The sequence below is a fragment of the Alligator mississippiensis genome, chromosome 6, assembly GCF_030867095.1.
Source record: "Alligator mississippiensis isolate rAllMis1 chromosome 6, rAllMis1, whole genome shotgun sequence".
Lineage (NCBI taxonomy): Eukaryota > Metazoa > Chordata > Crocodylia > Alligatoridae > Alligator > Alligator mississippiensis.
This window is the reverse complement of record NC_081829.1, coordinates 41367588-41386835: the sequence shown is the minus strand read 5'-3', so window position 1 is coordinate 41386835 and position 19248 is coordinate 41367588. Positions and strand designations below refer to the sequence as shown.

The 19248-nt window shown below is 42.6% G+C and overlaps 1 protein-coding gene across 1 annotated transcript in view; it reads left to right on the top strand.

Moving 5' to 3' along the window:
• Positions 1-1577: 1577 nt before the first annotated feature.
• The window catches only part of SNCG (synuclein gamma), a 32267-nt gene continuing 14596 nt past the window's right edge, over positions 1578-19248 (top strand). Inside the window, exons 1-3 of the mRNA XM_019497064.2 lie at positions 1578-1920; positions 9025-9066; positions 9706-9833. Coding sequence (XP_019352609.1) covers positions 1800-1920; positions 9025-9066; positions 9706-9833 — 291 coding nt within the window. The 5' untranslated portion in view covers positions 1578-1799. The remainder of the gene's footprint in view (positions 1921-9024; positions 9067-9705; positions 9834-19248) is intronic.

Below are 19248 nucleotides of genomic sequence, written 5' to 3'. Positions count from 1 at the left end.
AGTCTCTGCTTCAGGCTTTCTGTTTTCCACCTCTCATGTAAATGAATGGTCATCTGGTTCCATCTCGGATGTAAATGAGACCTAGGGCAGTTGATTCACTCTTGTCACCCTTATCTGGTGAGGGTCTTAGGTGCGTCTCTCACTGCATCTTAATCAGTTTCGTTTGGGTAGAGGAGGGGAGGGAGGGGGTGAGTCCTTTGTGAGTCAAACAGACTGCATCCTGTGCCAGGGTTGCCCAAGAATACAGAGCTGAGGCATAACAATTTCTCCTATTTTTCTTTTATTAAATGTTTAATGATTGATGCGCTTACAATCTATCAGAGGTCTGAATCTTCTCAATGCAAATACAAATTCCCTTCTGTGTTATCATCAAGAACCTCTTAGAAATAAAAGATAAAAGATGATGTTGTAATGTTTTCCAGATCACTATTCTTTTCCAGTTCTCCAATGGAAGATGGAAAAAAAACCCAATCATGCATGCGCATACATAATTGTAATATACAAGACAATAATAAAAATGATCTTGTCAACTTTTTATATGACCACATAGTCAATGCTATGGATGACATTAGGAAATAGCATAAAGATTGCTGTCAAAGCTAGTCCTGAGAATTTCAATTGCTCAGGAAGACAATCGCTATTTATACCACTCAGTACTTAAGACCTGTTTCAGCAAAGCAACCTAGTACATTAGTAGAGTACTTGAATAGTTCTGGTTTGCATAAAATTAAGAAAATGCTTTGTGTTCTGCTGAACTGAGGCCTTAATTCTGGATAGGTATGATAGGTAACCTAAAAGATTTCCACAGTCCCGTGTCAGCTCAAAGGTTTGATTTCCCCACAATACCCTGCAACACAGATTCTTGACACAAGCGATGATGCCTGTATAAAATGTTGTATCATTCTGCAGCAACTAAGCCATGTGTTATAGCAACACAAAGACCAGTAGCAAACAGGATTTCCACCCCCAAATTAATGTGAGTTTTCAAAGGCAAATGATTGTAACATGATGTCCAGGCAAAGAAAAATCCCTAATTTGCATTAAGTGCCTCGTGATGCTAACTTTAAAATTTCCTAACTTAAGTAAACATTACAACTCCCTTTAGTTGTGCATTCAGCTTTTTGCTAAAGGTTCTCATTCTTTCTTTCTGTTAGAGTTCAATACATTGGGATGTTCTTGTCAACCTCTGTTCTGTATGAGTTCTGGTAACTGCAAGCAAAAGAAACCAGACCCCATTTGCTGATTTTAAAAGGCTACCTGCTGTACCTGTTTGCCAGCTTCCAGTAACCCTCAAGAACTCCCCTTTACTCTACCCCCCATGATCTCAGAGAGTTCTTTCAGAACTCCAGTGCTTTAGAGTTTAGCTGCTAAAACCTCTTTTTCCAGACAAAAGCATCCGCAGAGCATCCTTAAGTGAGAGCACTGCAGCAGATCTTAAAAGCTTTAACAATCTGGACTTTTTCCAAAAATCCTCACCTACCTTCTCCTCCCACCCTCCCTCTTCCTTCCCTTCCCTTCCTAAACCTTACCAAGCAGACCCATATCATTAATATTTCAGTATCAGTTATTCACAGGCATTGGCTACACTGCACTGCATCTCATCAATAAGAGCCAGCACAGGCTGCGTAGTTCACCACTCTGCCTTTGTCCAGCAGAGGAATAAGAGCAAAAGATAGCGAGAGACAGAGAGGGAAAAATTAAACAGCCATTGAGATTGCATTGTGCAGTGTCCTGAGGTGCCTTTTTACCACTATTCCTCAGTCAAATTCTGCAGATAGTATCAAAATAATCAAGGAAGAATGGATGTCTTTAAGAAAGGTTTCTCCATTGCAAAAGAAGGTGTGGTAGCTGCTGCAGAAAAGACGAAACAGGGAGTGACTGAAGCCGCAGAGAAGACTAAAGAGGGTGTGATGTATGTAGGTAAGAGACACTTATTTTTAATACTTGATTGAGCATGAAATGCCTCATCTTATCTTGAAGAATGTTGCACAGGTAAAGCTTAGAACTGGCTAGCTGGAGGGCTGAACCCCATCCCCAGCACAGATACACTCAGTGCCTAACTCTGGGCTGTCAGAACCTTTCCATGCCTGTTTCCTCATCTGTAAAGCAGAGATAGTGAGTTACACTTACTTCAAAGGGAGAGTTGCCAAGTGCAAATGCATTTAGTGTCCAAAAGGCACCAAGATCCTCAGATGGAAGATATATGTTATGATTATTATTCACTGTTTGCTTTCAGGGTGGATCACAATCTCAATTTCACCTTCAACCAATTAGAAGTGCAGTGACTGCAGATGTGATGGCTCATGTTAAATTAGGCTAGTAGGAATGTTTGTTTCCAGCACCACCACCACACAGTTTGTTTCTGGCATCCTCCTCTATAAGCTCTGAGCTCTCTTTCCATTTTCCAGACTCACATCCATCCATCAGCTGCCTTTCCAAGAGGGACAAAACTCAAACTCCTCTAAATCTATGTTGCTCAATGGCTAGGTGCTACATAACAGCATGGGCTGTTCCTTAGAAACATTTCTGGCATAATGAATTCTCTCTGTTTCCATTAACCTCACACCAACCATTTGAAAGTTGTCCTTGAAATCTGATAACTACACCATCCGGTGATTATGCATGTAATCCTGATGCCAGAGAAAACCAGTGAACTAAAATATAGCACTGTTTTTGTAAGATTGCTTTCCCATGTCATACTCAGAAAATGATGGTTGCTATTTATTTGCTGGCTGTTGCTAAACTATGATTTTTAAATAGGAAAGTTTACATACAACTTCTTCCTGCTGTTAACACTGCATTATCCACAGAGTATCATTGCTGTATTTATAGAGCTTGAGATATGCATTTTCAAACTGCAGCAGAAATAAAAACTTTATTTGTAGCAATCTGGCCACATCTTAATTTCCAGTTTTATACAGCAATCTACTGACAAGGTACAGTGGATCCCACCCTTTACAGTATATATCTAGTACACATTTTAATTTGGATCTGAAATTCAGCACTGCAGAATCCTTTAAAAGACCTTTAAAAATAACTAAAAACAGTGATTTGTTAATCTCACACCTAACTGCCAAATGCTCAGATTGTTCTTGTACCCTATTGCTCATTTCTAGGCAATACGAGCAAGGTCAAACACGAACATTCAAATTTTTGATAAGTATCTCTTCCAAAGAGTTTTAACATCTCCAGCCTTTGACTGTCATTTCATTTTTTCCAGTCATATTATCTGTAGAATATTCTGGCATGATCTTATGTCTAATCTTTTCAACAATTTTAATGCCTTCTTTTAAAGTTAAATTGCTGAATAAAAATCACGTTAGAGACCAACTTTGAGGCTCATGGGTAATTTTTAAACTCACATCAGGTAGTTTAATCAGGATTATAAAGTGCTTTCCATCTTTTTCATGATGCTGATTCATGGTCTGATCCTCTCCTAAATGGTGCTTGGGGCCTACTGCATGCCAGAAAATGTTCAGCCCTTTTCATAGGGGTCAAAGACTTCACAGAATGGGGTTGTTAAAAGCCAAATGATGATTTGGTTCAAACAAACAGAAGAGGTACATTCCTTTCCCCTATTATAATGGATGCAGTCACAATCTGCAAGCCAAAGCACCTTCCCTTGCTGTTTACCCTTTGGGATAGTTATCATGACACCCAATGAAACTCATTCTCTCCATATAACCTAAAAACAACTTCACTGTTTTAAGACACATTGTATAAAGGAACTTTAAAAGCTTAATGAGGAAAGAAGGCAGCTCTTGTGTAGTTGGAACCACTCAGGAATATTGAGGTCTTTTCCAGATATCAGGGGAGAGGCCCCAAACCAAAAGAAATTAAAAAAAACCAAGACGGTGGATGGAAGAGGTTCAAGGCTCCTTTATTTGAACTATATTTTTAACATTACTTTGGTCTGATTAATCAAAAGCCACCACATCCCTAAGATTTCCAGTTAGCCAAGTGCCAGTATCAATACTGATGTGTCACTGGAACATGAGGTAAAATTGGCAGTCTGGCAAGATCTACTACAGGATACACCTTCCTGGAGTCTACAGTGTTGTCATGGTCCACTTGGCATCTTCACTCACATCACTAGGCCAGAAAGTTTCAGTGTCATAATCTACACTAGTGCTTGGGTGATTGCTAGCCTGTGATAATACTGCAGTGCGGTTTTAGGTTGAGGCATCAGCCATAGGTGTTTCCATTAGGGACAGCCATTCTATGATAGCTATCCAAGGGGCAAATGAAAGATTATATAGCATTTTCAAAAGGAGAAGCACAAGTCCACCTGTCCGTGCTGCAGCTATTATTGAGATGATGGTTGCTGCAGATTCCTCCACAGTCATGGCATAAACAGCAGCTAACTCACTGTTCCAGATTGTTCGCTGGTGTAAACCGGCATAAAATCTACTGAAGTCAGTGGCGCTATACCAGTTTACACCAGTGGCAAATCTGATGCAGTACTGTTTGTCAGGTGCTGAGAAATACCAGGAAAGATCATCATCATCATCACATTCAGTAGGCAATGAAAAAGAAAAAATAAGATCCAGATCTTAACAAAGAGTGACTTCATACATCAGTCAGGAGATACCCTTTATGGATAAGGAGACTGCAAATGTCTCAAACATAAGTAGTATATACCCCATCCTGTTTTGTTGTTTTTGTACATGCCTGTTCCTATTACGCAGTTCTACACTATCACTATACTATAACTATTTACAAAACAAAGCTCATTAACATCTTGTAAAGCATAGGTTTTATTCCCTTTTCCAGCAGAGACAGGGATGGTAGGAACATGTAAGTATACACTGAATGCTCTTCAGTTCACTAGCTGTTGCTTGCAGGCAAGTGTTGTGCTGGAAGGTCAGACTACAGGCAGCACATTATGAATGTTGACGTCTGAGTCATTGGGTGTGGTCTTGAGAAAATTATTTTTAAAAATCCATACTGCTACAAACTGCAGTGAATCCTTGCTGCTGTCACTTCTGCTTCTTTCATGAAATGCACTTAGAATTTTTTCTTTTGCCAAGCTCTCTCCTCTCATTATTTCCCATTATACAATAAGATTTTTAAAATTCATAGATATGTACAAATCCTTGTTCCTTTCAGTCAAATAGGAGTTCTAGCAAAAATCAGATGTATGACAGAAGAAAAACTAATTAAAATTCTTGTCTGGATTGATATGTTTACTGAAAAATTAAAAGAAAAGAACATACAAAAACACAACAATCCTAATACATAAATTTAAGAAAGCTAATTAAGCAACTTGCTTTCCTAGCAAACTGTTCTTTGGATATTGAAGCAACAACAAAGCAGGACAGGAAATAAATAGCTGTGCCTGGTGCAAGGAGTGGTTCTAGATTATATTAAGTATTAAAACTGGTTTATATTGGAAAGGGATAGCCTAGCTAGATGGGCACTTGTAGGAACAATGAACATGAAAGCAGGGTTACATATAAATAGCGGGGAATGGGAAAGTCTCTGTTCCGCCGAGCACTACCAGGAGTAACTAGGAATAACGGCCACAAGTTGACTGAGAGTAGGTTCAGGCTAGTCATCAGAAAGCACTACTTCACAGTCAGGGTAGCTAGGATCTGGAACCATCTTCCAAGGGAAGTGGTGCTCGCTCCTACCTTGGGGGTCTTCAAAAGGAGGCTAGATAGACACCTTGCCGAGGTCATTTGACCCCAGCATTCTTTCCTGCCTATGGCAGGGGGTCGGACTTGATGATCTGCTCAGGTCCCTTCTGACCCTACCAACCATGAAACTAGGACTTAGTGCACTGTGCATATGTGGGGACTTTGTTAATGACTTTTGGGATTCATACCATGCAGTCATAGTTTGTTTGCAATTCTGCTAATTGCTGTTATATAGGAGACTACTGCAATATGCCTTCTGGATATGTTAATACAGTGGGGGCTAACCTTTTTGGCAGGTATGCCACAAGCTAGTCCCTGCACAGTCCTAGAGTGGCACTGTGACCCCCCTTCCCTGCCTGATCTGCTGCTCTGCTTTCTGCTTCCTGGCCTGTCACTGTTCTCCTTGCTCTCTCCCCAGTCTGCACTGTGCCTTTCACAAGAGGCTGCCGATGCCACTTTTTAACAGAGCCACTGCAGGGGCTTCCAACCAGCAAGTGATCTGACATAACATGCTGCAGCACCCAGGTACAACGGGGTCAGTACAGTCTGTAATTTCATTCTGTAGGGGCCAGTTCTGCAAGATGCCAAGTGCCCCTAACTTACATTCACTTTAGCACCTCACAGGACTGGGCAACTAAGTAACTATTTAAGAATTCATGCCATACATATTTAAAATTGTACTTAGAAATACCTGCAGCCTTACCACTACCATTACAGTGCGTGGCAGTCTCAGAGTGAAACCTCAGAAAGACTTTGGGTTAGATCCACAAAAGGAATTATATCTGTAAATTTCACCTAATTCCCCTTTTAGGCTCCCAAGGCCAAAACCACAATTTTCAAAACCCTTGCTTAGCATTCAGCTCAGCCTGGAGGCACATAATAACCACAGACACTCCAGTTTTAAAAATTACAACACCCTAGGTGCCAAAAGGTGTGTTTCTGAGATGTGCAAAAATACTACAGTCTCTACAGTGCTGAACAGCTTGGCACATAGCTCATTCACAAACCAGGACAATTTCCAGCCATGTCACTTAGGCTGACAGGTTTACCTGATCTGGTAGATGTGCTCAATGTGTAATAACAAGAGAACATGATAGTGTTCCCTTTTATGTAATACTTCAGTGGTTTCAGAATTCACCCAGAATGTGGGAGACCTGGATTAAATCCCCTTTTCTACAAGAGGGCAGCCATACCCACCTTTCTCCTGTCTTAGGAGAGTACCCTAGTCACCAGGCTATAGCTTTTTTGGAGAGGGAGCATTCTGCCTGTCTTGTTGAGGGAGTTCTGTTTAGCATGGAATGAGTAAAGGATTATATGTCCAGGCAGACCAAGCAAGAATCTCACCTAATGGTTCAAGCACTCATGTTCTAAACTAGTCATTGTACTGAAGAGTATTTCACTATTTTATATTAAAGTAGTCAGTGATTCAGTGACAGAGATCCAGATCTCCCCCTTCCCAGATGAGTGACCCATCACTAAGCAACAGTGTCATGCCCTCGTCTTTCTAGCCCAATTTATTTTTAATCCTTAATCTTTATTTACTCCATGCAGACATGCAGCAAGTTCATCAGGAGGGGATAAGTGGGTTTCAAATAACACCACAGGAGCCTGCATCTTCAAGGTTTGGACACTCTCCTGGGAGGGAAGACTTTGAATTCTCTTATGGAGAAAAGGAAATGTAACCCAGGTCTTCCACATTCTGGCCAAGTGCTCTATTCACTAAGTGGATAAAACAGTATCATCTTCATTAAGGGTTTTTGTGAAAAATCTGAATCATTAATTAGGCTTGCTCAGAAAATACATATTGAATCAAAGCCTGCAGGAAATATAAGCAGAGAATCACCTAATTTGTGGATCCTGACAAGAATTAGGCATGAGACAGGTATCAAGTTGCTCAGAACAGATAAGACTGATGCATGGTGCTTTAGGCAGACTAATTTGGATTTGCTTAATGACAGTTCTGGTAAGCCTACTTTCATACTAATTAACTTACCTGCATGCCATTTGGACATGCCTGTGCTCTTTCCAAGTTCAAAGTGAAGTGGTATGCTTGAGGGCACCAGTGTTTAGCACAGGAAATATGCACATCACATTTACTTGAATACAAGATGCAGCTTTTCCCCCCAGTCAGCATGGGGGGAAAAGCACCTCATTTTGCACTTGTATACAAGGAAACCTCATTAAATACATTGTCATTTATCTTTGAACTGCTGCTGAAACAGTATATGCCCAGTAAAGAAAATCAACTATCAAGGAATATCATGAATAGTTTGCTGGGTCTATGTTCAAGTGGCTTAGGGAGTTGTGGTAGAAGGGCACAGGAAGGCATCACTTTTAAGTGAGGTGGCAGCCTCTGCTGTTAATTTCAATCAATGGTGTGACAAAGGAAAAAAAAAGATAGTTTATACTATATATAAGTAGGTATACAAGTGCTGCTTAAAAATGTATTTATGAAGTACCTGTGCTAAAGCTTGCAGCAGTTTTTAAAAGTCAAATGCATAAATTTTGGATGAACTAGTCTATGGGTACTATATGCAAATAACTACAGGTATATTTAATTCAAGGTCAGTTTTTTTAAATTTGTTTCTCACTTCCATGTGCTCAGGGAAAGCAGGGTCTGGCATTTAGGAGAGTGAAAGGAGCTGCAGGGGGAAGAAGCTGTAGGGGGCAAAGGACCTACCAGATCTGCCAGATTTATTTTCCTTGGTGTAGCACTGAGAGGAGGCCAAATTCAAGACAAACATCCAATTAGATTCTATACCTGAAAAATTATACCAAATTTATACATTTTCCACATATATAATCTAATTATGGGGAGGGTCATCTTAAAATCAGGGTCATCTTTATTTGAGTAAATATGGTATATGTATATGTAGCTTCAGTCCTTTGTGAATCTAACTCTGGGTTTCTCCAAACCTACTCCTATGTGACAAAATCCCAGTTCACTGTATAGAACTGTATAGACCCTATAAAATAGGGTGTGCCACAGATAATGCTAACTTCAGATCAAAGTCATATTTGAAAACATGAAAAAGGAAATTATATTTATTTCTTTTCAATAATTGTGATTGATCTGCCTACAATGTATAAAAGCTAGTTCTTAATTTGAAAAAAATATCAGGGAGATTGTTTCTTACTTGGCACTTAAATAATCAATCCTTTTCAGGTGGAAACATCTTCAAATCAATGCACATTAACATTTATTGGAGTAATCCTACCACTATTCCCATTGAAGAGCTACTTCAGAGCTCTGCAGCTGTTTCAAATATATTTCAACAGCAACAGCTCAGAACCACCGTACCAGAAGAGAAGAGAAAGTAGTCTGCTTGTAAGAACCATATGGGATAATATTGATGATCATAGGGTTCTATGTTTCCTTTTACAGGCACCAAAACCAAGGAAGGTGTAGTACAGAGTGTGAGTTCAGGTAAGAGCTCAACTTCTACAGGTTTGTATAAATCAATATGTACAACCATGTATTACTGATAAGGCCATAATTCTTACCTGTGTAAAAATTAACAAACATGCATGGTTTACAGGATGCTTCATTTACTTCTAGAGCCTGTCAGAGAATGGGGATTGGTTCTGCTTATGAGATAATCAAAGATGCTTTCTATATGGCACTGGATAATGCTGCAGGATGTTGCATTTTCAGTACTGGTGAATGGACAAAAATGTTTCATAAGCAAAGCTGGTTGAAAAAACTACAATCTGACATTTTCATGACAGGAACTGAGAAAAGGTTGGATTGAAGATGTCTGGTACACTGCAGACTACTATATACAGAGCCTCTTTTGTACTAATGCTCTGGCCCACTGAAGACTGCTAAGTTTCAATACCTGCCTATTCTTGAGCTAAGCAGTCTAGGTGAGAATGAGCCCCCTTGTACTTTAAAATCAAAGGGTCTCTATGCAGACTAGATTATAAAAGTCCAGATTAGGAAGAGTGTTGAGCTAAATTCTGCTATTATTTCAGAGCAATCATAGGCTTAGTCAAACCTAATTAATTGAAAACTGATTTTTAACTTAGCTCACTAGCCTTTTGTTGACTTTTTGTTGATCACTAGTTGCTGAGAAGACCAAAGAGCAGGCCAATGTTGTGGGTGAAGCTGTGGTGGCCAGTGTGAATACAGTGGCAAACAAGACTGTAGAAGGAGCAGAGACCATTGTAGCAACCACAGGAGTGGTAAAAAAGGTATTTTTTTTCACTCGAGACCTGTGAAAGAGAAGAGGTTTGTTTTAGCATTGCTTTCCTCAAACATTTAGAGAAGGTTTCTGAGGCTCTTACATTTTGAGTTTTTGTACCCACTTTTAAAATCAGAAAACCTGTTGTGATAATCAAGCGCAATACTGTTTAATAGAATACTTCCTATTGCTACATAAAGAGGTACCTCCTTATCTTCTGCTATGTAACACAGGTTAATATAGAGGTATATATTAACTTAGAAAATCTTCAAAGGTAGCGTTACTCTGGGCATTATAGTCAAGATTCTCAAAAGTGACTAATTATTTGAGTGCCTCCATTTTTGTTCAGATTGTTTAATTGGATCTGGCTTTAAGAATGCTATAAGCATCTATGCTCTACATGTCAAGTTGTCTTGTGTTAGGTCATACGGTCTATAAGCATAGAAATTAAAGTTATTAATATGTAGTAATAGCACCTGACATCTAAGATGATCTACATTTTTTTACATCAATAGTTCTCAACCTTTATAGACTCAAGGCCCTCCTCAGAAAATGCCAACTCTTAGCTTTCATTTTTTTTTTTTACTATGAAAAAAATAATAGAGAAATTCTTCTGTTGCAAAGAACTCAGAGAGACCACAACTGGTCAGCAAGTTTTTGCCACTATGGATTCCTATTTGAAATCTCTAAGTTTATCTTGTCAGTCATGTGTAGGTGTTTGTATACCTAACAGTGCTAATATTGGATGACACACTAGCATCCTTAAAAGGTTTATATCGCCCAGGATGACAAGGCACTCTGGTTGAAAATCACTGCTTTACTTAGGGAACCAATCTACAAACCAAATCACAAGATTGGGTACCAGGAACATGTGAGTTTTATTCCCAGTTGTACTACATCTGTTCCTTCTGTGGCATTAGGCAAATATCTAATCTGCCAGCATTTGCTATCCTGTTTTAAATGGACCAAATAATATTTTTCAACCTCAGTGGTGTTTTGATAATGAGTCAGTACATATTTGTGAAATGCACATATGTTAGAACAGAATATTCATTTTACTCAAAACTACTGCAGGTTTGAGTCCTGCAGGGCCATAAAATATATTGTACCAAGCCACAAAGTATGCATTTCAATTTGAGTTGTCCCAAAGGCAGTAGGTACTCAGAACTAAACATTATGGTTTAACTACAGCATTTATGTCTAAAACTGGCTCTATACCCAAGGTGTGACCCACCCCACTTGGGAGGGTCTGCTTAGACCCAAAGCTTTGCTTCAGATCACCCTTTGTGTTGATGTGTAATTTAAAATCAAGTATAGAATTAAAATATACTAAAGCACCTTTTAGTTTTGATTTCTTACTTTTGGGTTCTGTCATTTTCACTGAACACTCCAGAGTGGGGGAATGCTTTCTTATAAAAATATTGGGCTTGTCTCTACTCCCATTGAAGTGAACATGTGCATCTTCCATAGACTAAAGTCAGAGCAAGACAGGGCCTCAAAAAATAATTGCTGCCAGGTGTCTAAGCTGTGGAGACAGTTGGTGTGATCAAACTTTGAACGCACTTATTTACAACTTTCTTTCAGCCTCTTTGTAAGGCAGATCTCTGTTGCAGAACTGTGAAGACAGCTTAGAAGAACCTTATATATGCACCTCTTAATCCACTTCATTCTCAAATATACATATAAGCCACTTCTCCCCACCTCGAGAGTTAATACCTGTACACCTTAATTAGGACAGTACTTATTTGTCAACAATAGAGGGCAGTGCTAATTTAGACCAGTTCTATCTAGTCCCTACTCTCCAGACACTTGACCCCTAAGAGATGCAAGATTGTCCTACCCTTCCTTTCCAATTCTGTGCTAACTTTGACAACAAATAGGCATCTGTTGATAAGAACCATGTGACCTAAATTATGCATTTGTTAAGCCAGTTTTAAACAAAGAAGCTCTGTTCTCAGATACCATGTGAAAGCTTTATTTGGCTCAAAATTAATGGGTGAGAAGCACATAAAAGAATAGAACTTCCTGGATGAAGGCAACATTGTTCATTAGGCAAGATGCTTTCCCAATGTGACAGTAAATAGCAACCATATTTGTAGTAGGCCTGTGGGAGTAGGCAGCTATTCAATCCGGCTTCAGATCCGGCCGATTCGAATACCAGCGATCTGATCCAGAGCTCTGGACCGGGTTCCCACTTCGATCCGGCCGAAGCAGCTGCACTTATCGCCTTGAAACTTGGCAGGCTTTGTGGTCTGAGCAGGGGCCACCACCCCTGCAGTTTTCAGCCCACTGCACCTTAACACACACAGGGTCATCTATGTCATGAGTTTTGCCTGTCAGCAGCTTGAGGTGAAGTTTCACCCAAACCCCTGCACCTATCACCTTAAAACTTGGCAGGCTTCATGGCCTCAGCAGGGGTGACCATCCCTGCAGTTTTCACCCCACTGTGGTGTAGCTCATACATGTGACATGAACTTTGCTTTCAAGAATTTGGGGTGCAGTTCCCCCCAAACTCCTGCACTGATCTTCTTGAAACTTGGCAGACTTTGTGGCCTAACCAGGGGCCACCATCCCTACAGTTTTCACCCCACTGTGCCTTACCACATACACATGACGTGAGTTTTGCTTTCAGGAATTTGGGGTGCAGTTTCCCCCAAACCCCTGGACGTATCTTCTTGAAACTTCCCAGGCTTTGTGGTCTCCACAGGGGCTACCAGTGCTGCAGTTTTCACCACCCCCCCCCCAATGGTGTAACACATACACGTGACATGAGTTTTGCTTTCAAGAATTTGGGGTGCAGTTCCCCCAAAAACCCTGCACCAATCTTCTTGAAACTTGGCATGCATCATGCTCTCAATAGAGGCTACCATCTCTGCAAGTTTCATCCAAATCAGACAAAAAACAACAAAGTTATAGATATTTAATCGATTTCCCCATTATACCTATGGCCAGCTCTCCTAAGCGGCTCCAAAGCTTTTCCGAAATGGTTCAGAAGCTCCAAACTGCTTCAGAAAGCCTAAAGAAGCCAGAACTTCAATCTGGACATGCTGCTTCGGATGCAAAAGCATCCAAAGCTTCTCCGGATTCGAAGCACAGTCTGAAGCCTTGCATACCCCTAATTTGTAGCCCTGTGGAGCCCTTTGATAGAGCTAGTAGCTCTTTGGGTTTTTAACATGTTAGTGGGCTGAATCAAGAGAATTGACAATGACCAAAGCTAGACTCAGACTACCTAGCTACAAATTGAATCAACCCCAAGTGAGACTGACCAAAATTGTTCTAATCTTGTCAGACACCTAGGGCACCTATACACATGCAGCGGGGCTGCTCCAACGTGCTGTAATTACAGTGTTTCAGAGCAGATTCGATTAATTGAGTCTGCTGGAGCATGGTAATTACCGTACTCCAGCAGACTGCAACATCACATGTATCAACATTTGCACACTGCAAAATGGCAGCGGGAGCACTTTAACTGAAGCTCGTTTGACAAGCTTTAGTTAAAGCACCCCCATCACCATTTTTTAGCGTGGGGACACTGATTCACATGACACTCTGGGCTGTTTAATTAGATCAGCTCCAAGAACCAGTCTATTTCAAGTGCTCCTCTTGACACCCTTTCCCACCCCCCCACCCCCCAACACTCCTGGAGCACACGTATAAATGCCCTTAATGCTGTATTTGCTGTTAGGTCAGGAAATCTAGTAACTACATGAAACTAAACTTCTATATAAGGGATGAACTTGGTATTCCATACCCTATGGAAGTCTTTCAGCAAAGAAGAGGACTTACAACTACAAGCCATGCATTCTATGGTCTTGTAAAACAGGTAGAATGGAAAGAATGCAGAGTGCCAGAGGTGGATTAAAATTTATTGGGGCCCTAGGCCTGGGCCCCCCACCACAGCTTGGGCCCTGTTAACCATAGTCCAGGTCCTCCCTCCTGACCTGTGCCCTGCCCCACAGTCGCAGACTCTGTCCCCAGCTGGCGCAGCAAAAGCAGCAGCCAGAGCAGAAGCCAGAGAAGAACACGCTGCCCCCCAGGCCCAGGGCAGGAGCTGTGGCTGCCCCCACCCACAGGTCCATGCAGGATCCAGAGCCTGGGGCCTGCACATTGTCCCATGGCTGGGTGGCACTGGGGGCACAGTACCTCAGTCCGCCAGGGGACCCCTCAAGCCACTGCAGGTCAGTTTGGCTGCAAAGGTGCCCGGCAAATGTGTAGGACCTGGCTGCACTGGGACTGTCCCACCACTAGCAGATCCCGGCCATGTACCGTGCCAGGCTCCACTCCCTGCTGTTGGTGGCTCCAGTTGCCAGTGGCTCCAGCTACCCCCACGGCTCTGGCTTGGTTGCACCCTGTGCCCTACACCCTGCCTGGTACCTGGCAGCCATGGCCTGTCCAAACTGAGCCAGCCACCAGTTTCGTCTATGTCAAGCTGCCACCCTTCCTCTCTATGCCCACCTTCAGGCTCTGGGGTCCCCTGGACCTGGGCCCAGCTGGCCTGTGCATTAATCCACCTGTGACCTGTGCTGGCATGGAGCAAGACAGCCAGACTGGGGAAGTACAAACTGGGCTTCCTTATGACAGCGATGAACAGAACATGTTTAGCTTATGATGCATATATTGGACTAGCAGTGAACAGAACTCATGTTCACCCTTTGGTGGAAGGGAGCAGGCAGATGCCTGCAGTGGCTGAGGCCAGAATGCTGAGGGCACTCCCACATGCCTCCCAGTGTGTTGGACATTGCTGAGGGCAACCAAAAGCAGCAGAATGGGGGCTATCCTTCACTGGCTGTTGGGCACATGTCTCCCCACCTCTGTCATCTGTGAGGCAGCTCTCAGTTGCAGCCAGCCAGCAGAAGAAAGCATGCTTTTTTCACACTCAGTGGCATGGGGTCTCTGGGCTTTGTCCAGGGTGAAGGGTGCGGAGGTTCACCCCAGGCAGGACAAAGGTGGAGGAAGTAAGGCTTATGAGCTGTTGTTGAGAGGCAGTGCCAGCAGTGCACCTGGCCAGGTTGGCAGGGCACTGAGAGTCCCTTTTCTGTCCTGAGCCCTGGGACTACACACTGGAGTGGGTTGGGAAGGGTTCAGAGGATTTCCACCCCCTCTGAGCCAGCTCTGAGTTCCTGGCTAAAGCCACTTCCCCCTGTGCAGCTGTGGGGCTCCAGTTGGAGAGGTGGGAGGCATGCATGCCCTTGCAGCTACAGTGCTTAGTGGGGGGTGATTCCAGTGAGGGAACAGAAGCTGCATCCTGGGGAGCCCTTGCCCAACCCTGCCTGCTGCTAGTGCCAACTGCTGCCAGCTGGGCTGGTCAGCTCAGGATAATTGTTTTACAGGGGCAGGGGACGGGCTGCTGCCAACTCAGCTCAACACAGGGACCTGCTTCTGCCCCCGATCTCAGTGCTAGAATCACCCCCTGACAGACTGCAGCAGCAACGGCATGACTGCCACCCCTCCCTAGGGACTGGAGCCCTACAGCTGTACAAGGGGAGCTGCTGGCACCACCTCCCTACAACAGCTCACAAGCCCTGCTCCCCTATCCTATCTGCAGCTGGCAGAAAAGAGCTTGGGGATGGGGATGGCTAGGTGCTCAGCTGGAGTGGCTGAGCTGCAGCTCCCTATGAGGGAGGACTAGCAGGGGCTCACAAAGTCCCCTGGGACAACAGTGGACAGCGACCTACCTTCATTCATGAGCAGACCCCACACTGATGTTCGATAGACACCAGTAACCTAGATTGAGTAAATCTACATTGATCTAGGTCTATCTTAGACCAGGATCTGCTATTTTTAAAGCAGTCTGTGTGCCCTGAACTTCCATTCTGTTGATCAGCTTCTGACCACCTAAACCAGAAAAAGCGTAATGTCTGCACCTAGCCTAAGAGATTAGCTTGTTTCAAATTTCCTAGTAGTGCTGGTAACACTGAAATACTCAAGAAACCCTTGAACTCCTGAAGTTTAAGGGAGCTAATAGGGTTAACCCAGACCTTTGCTTCCTTTCCCCTGCCACTTCATTTAATTTTCAGAATAGATGCTAATGCCCTGATTCTTTTGTTCATTATCCTCATGGCAGCCCTCTTGAATTCTATCGGGTTGTCACAAGAGTGTATGAGAGAAGTATGTCATACGCTGCATTTAACACAATACTAGTTAGGTTCAGCTCAGGGCCATTAAACTTCCTTGGCCCTTCCAGACTGGATCTGGACCACAGGGGCTCCTTACAGGCCAGATCCATACAACAAGATTCCTTTGCTGGAGGTGGATCTAGACCTACCTCCAGGAGCAGGGAGAACAGCAACAGTGACGTCAGTATTAACTATGACATGTTCCTGAGCCCCTGGATTAACACACCCATCACTTGCCCTTTCACTTCTGATATATGTCCCCAATACACCTGATATATGCTGGAATTTGGTAGCAGGTCCTACTAACGCTCACCCAACCCCCAAATTCCCAGCCCCTCCAGAAGTTCCCAGCCTGGGCTTTGTGGGCAGGAACCATCTTGGACACCCTGGAGCTAAACAGGAAGCTGAAAAGGAAGGGTCAAGATGAGCCAAAGATAAATATATAGGACATGTAATTCTCTACTGTGCACTTTTTAGAAACATGATTCCCTATTGGAATCAAGTCAATGATATTTGGGGTAAGAATTTTGTAACTCCATAGTGAACATTCAACAATATTGCAGCAGCTCTTGAATTTGGAATGTAATACTCTGTATATCAGTTCTGTGGAGCATGTTCTCCTTTGTCTGACAGGGACCTGTCAATGTAACACACCTATGCCAAGTTAAAATGTTTTTTTTATGTTTGGGGCATCATACTTGGTAGGTGTGCACTAATGTAGTTGCCACAGTTTTTTAAGAGGTTAGATTAACGCTTACATTGAACAGGGGGTTGGACTACAGCAGTGTTTCCCAACCTTTTCCAGCCCAAGGCACACATACATTAATAAAAATTTGCTGTGGCTCACCTTTTAAGGCATTCCCCATCCTCATACCTATTGTAGATCATTGCCATGGCAAAATTCTGCGGCACACCTGTTAATTTCTGACAGCACACTTTTGTGCCATGGCACACTGGGTAGAAAACACTGGACTACAGGACCTCCCTGAGGTCACTTCCAGCCCCACGTTTCTAAGATTTCATGGTCCTGGGAGGGATTAGCATATATGATGTCAAATAATTTCACTGGGGGTACACAGCTGGCACCCAAGAGAGAACATCAAAGGAGGTTCAGTACCATACAGGAAAAAGTGTGACTGATAACTCTGGATGCAAATGAGGGTGCTAAGCATCCTCATCATCACTCATGTCACTGAGAAAATCTTTTTAATAATTTTTCTATTCTTTGCTTGGTTACCACTGTTGAACCACATACTCTTCAGCAGTAAACAAGTGTTGTTGGGTTTTTTTAGTCTTAGATATTTAATGCCACATTTTTTGTGAATTAGAACTATCAACATAGATATTTAAATTTCCTCTTTGCTCTGGGTAGATTGCACTGCTTTTGCACAAACTGACCTCCATTAAATGTCTTGGTCCTAGAGCAAAGATTAACTTTTCATCTGCATGACACAGCACTAAGTTTGCTGCATTGCAGATATCATGTGATCAGAAACAAGTGTGCTCTCTGTCTTATATTAAATGTTCCTCTGGGGATGAAGAATTTCCCCAGTACCTAATTTTCCATTTCTTTCATTTACATTTTTCAATTATTTCATTTTTTTGCCTCTTTAGAACTTATTTTGTTAGTTGTAACACAATGTAGTTGCCAGTCCATGGCACACACAGTTTAAAGTGGCTGTATTCCTCCTAAATTGAACTTGGCTAAATGTTTCGGTAGTTTTCAGTTATTTGCAGCCACCCTGTGTGCATTTAACTTGTTGAACATCATAACATCAACACTGAAAAGTGCAAGGTACTGCACCTGGGGAGGAAGAACCAGCAGCATACCTACAAACTGGGGAACTCCCCTTGCCAGCACGGAGGCAGAAAAGGATCTTGAAGTCATTATTTACTCAAAGATGAACATGGGCCTCCAATGTGGGGATGCAGTCAGAAAGGCTAACCGCACCTTGTCATGCATCCACAGATGCATCACAAGCGGGTCCAAGGAGGTGATCCTTCCCCTCTATGTGACCTTGGTCAGGCTCCAGTTGGGGTACTGCATCCAGTTCTGGGCGCCACACTTCAGGAGGGATGTGGACAACATGGAGAGGGTCCAGAGGAGGGCCACCCGCATGATCGGGGGCAGCAGGGCAGGTCCTATGAGGATAGGCTATGGGATCTGAATCTGTTCAGCTTCCACAAGAGGAGGCTGAGGGGGGATCTGGTGGCCATCTATAAACTGGCCAAGGGTGACCAGCCGGCAATGGGAGAATCCCTGTTCCCCCGAGCACTACCAGGAGTAACAAGGAACAATGGCCATAGGCTGACAGAGAGCAGATCCAGGCTGGATATCAGGAGGCACTACTTCACAGTCAGGGCAACTAGGATCTGGAGGTCTTTAAGAGGAGGCTAGATAGACACCTTGCCGGGGTTGTTTGACCCCAGTACTCTTTCCTGCCCATGGCAGGAGGTCGGACTTGATGTTCTGCTCTGATCCCTTCCGACCCTACTAACTATGAAACTATGAAACTATAACTGGTTTATCTGCTTGATATACCACACCCATACATACTGATTACCTTAAGATCACATTTTCATAAAGGCTGCATATTTTTAATATGATGGTGGGGGTAGAAATCAAAGACTTGACATAAATGGGCCTAATTTTGTTACTCAAACTATAGTACAATCTCACTGGCATTTATGGGGCTTGACTGAAGGAATTAGAAGCAGAATCTGAGTAATTATTTTTTCATTATATATATTCAGTTAGGGTGAAATTCAGTCATTGGAGCAGTGCAAAAGGGTGTATGGAAGCTCACGTGGTAGAATTACCAAAACATTTTCTGCATCAATAAAGTTACACAGGCACAGGCAGAACCAGTAACTCAACAGTCTAATTATATCAGAATTAGGTTGAATGTACAACAGGGATTCTTCTCCTTTGTGGATAGTTTTCATGATAGTCTATCCTGACAAGCTCTTAAGCTGTTCTTCACCATGACATGGAGAAGATCACAAAAGTAGTTTGGCCTGGAATACCCTGCCATCACATGAGTAAAAAACCTATCCTACACTTATTCATGTGAGGATTTAGCCCTATAAATTGTGTATTAAAGACAGAAAAGCTATGCATTGTAATGCACTATGATATGCTATATACGTAATACACTGCTATATGCGAATGTGCTCTGCTTATTATTAACAAAGACTGCTCTCTTAGTTACCACATCATTTAGAGTGCATTCATCCTAAACCCATTCACCTGAACAACCCTGCAGAATCTGTTGGTGTGTTTAACCTCTGAAAACCCTGAGAGAAACT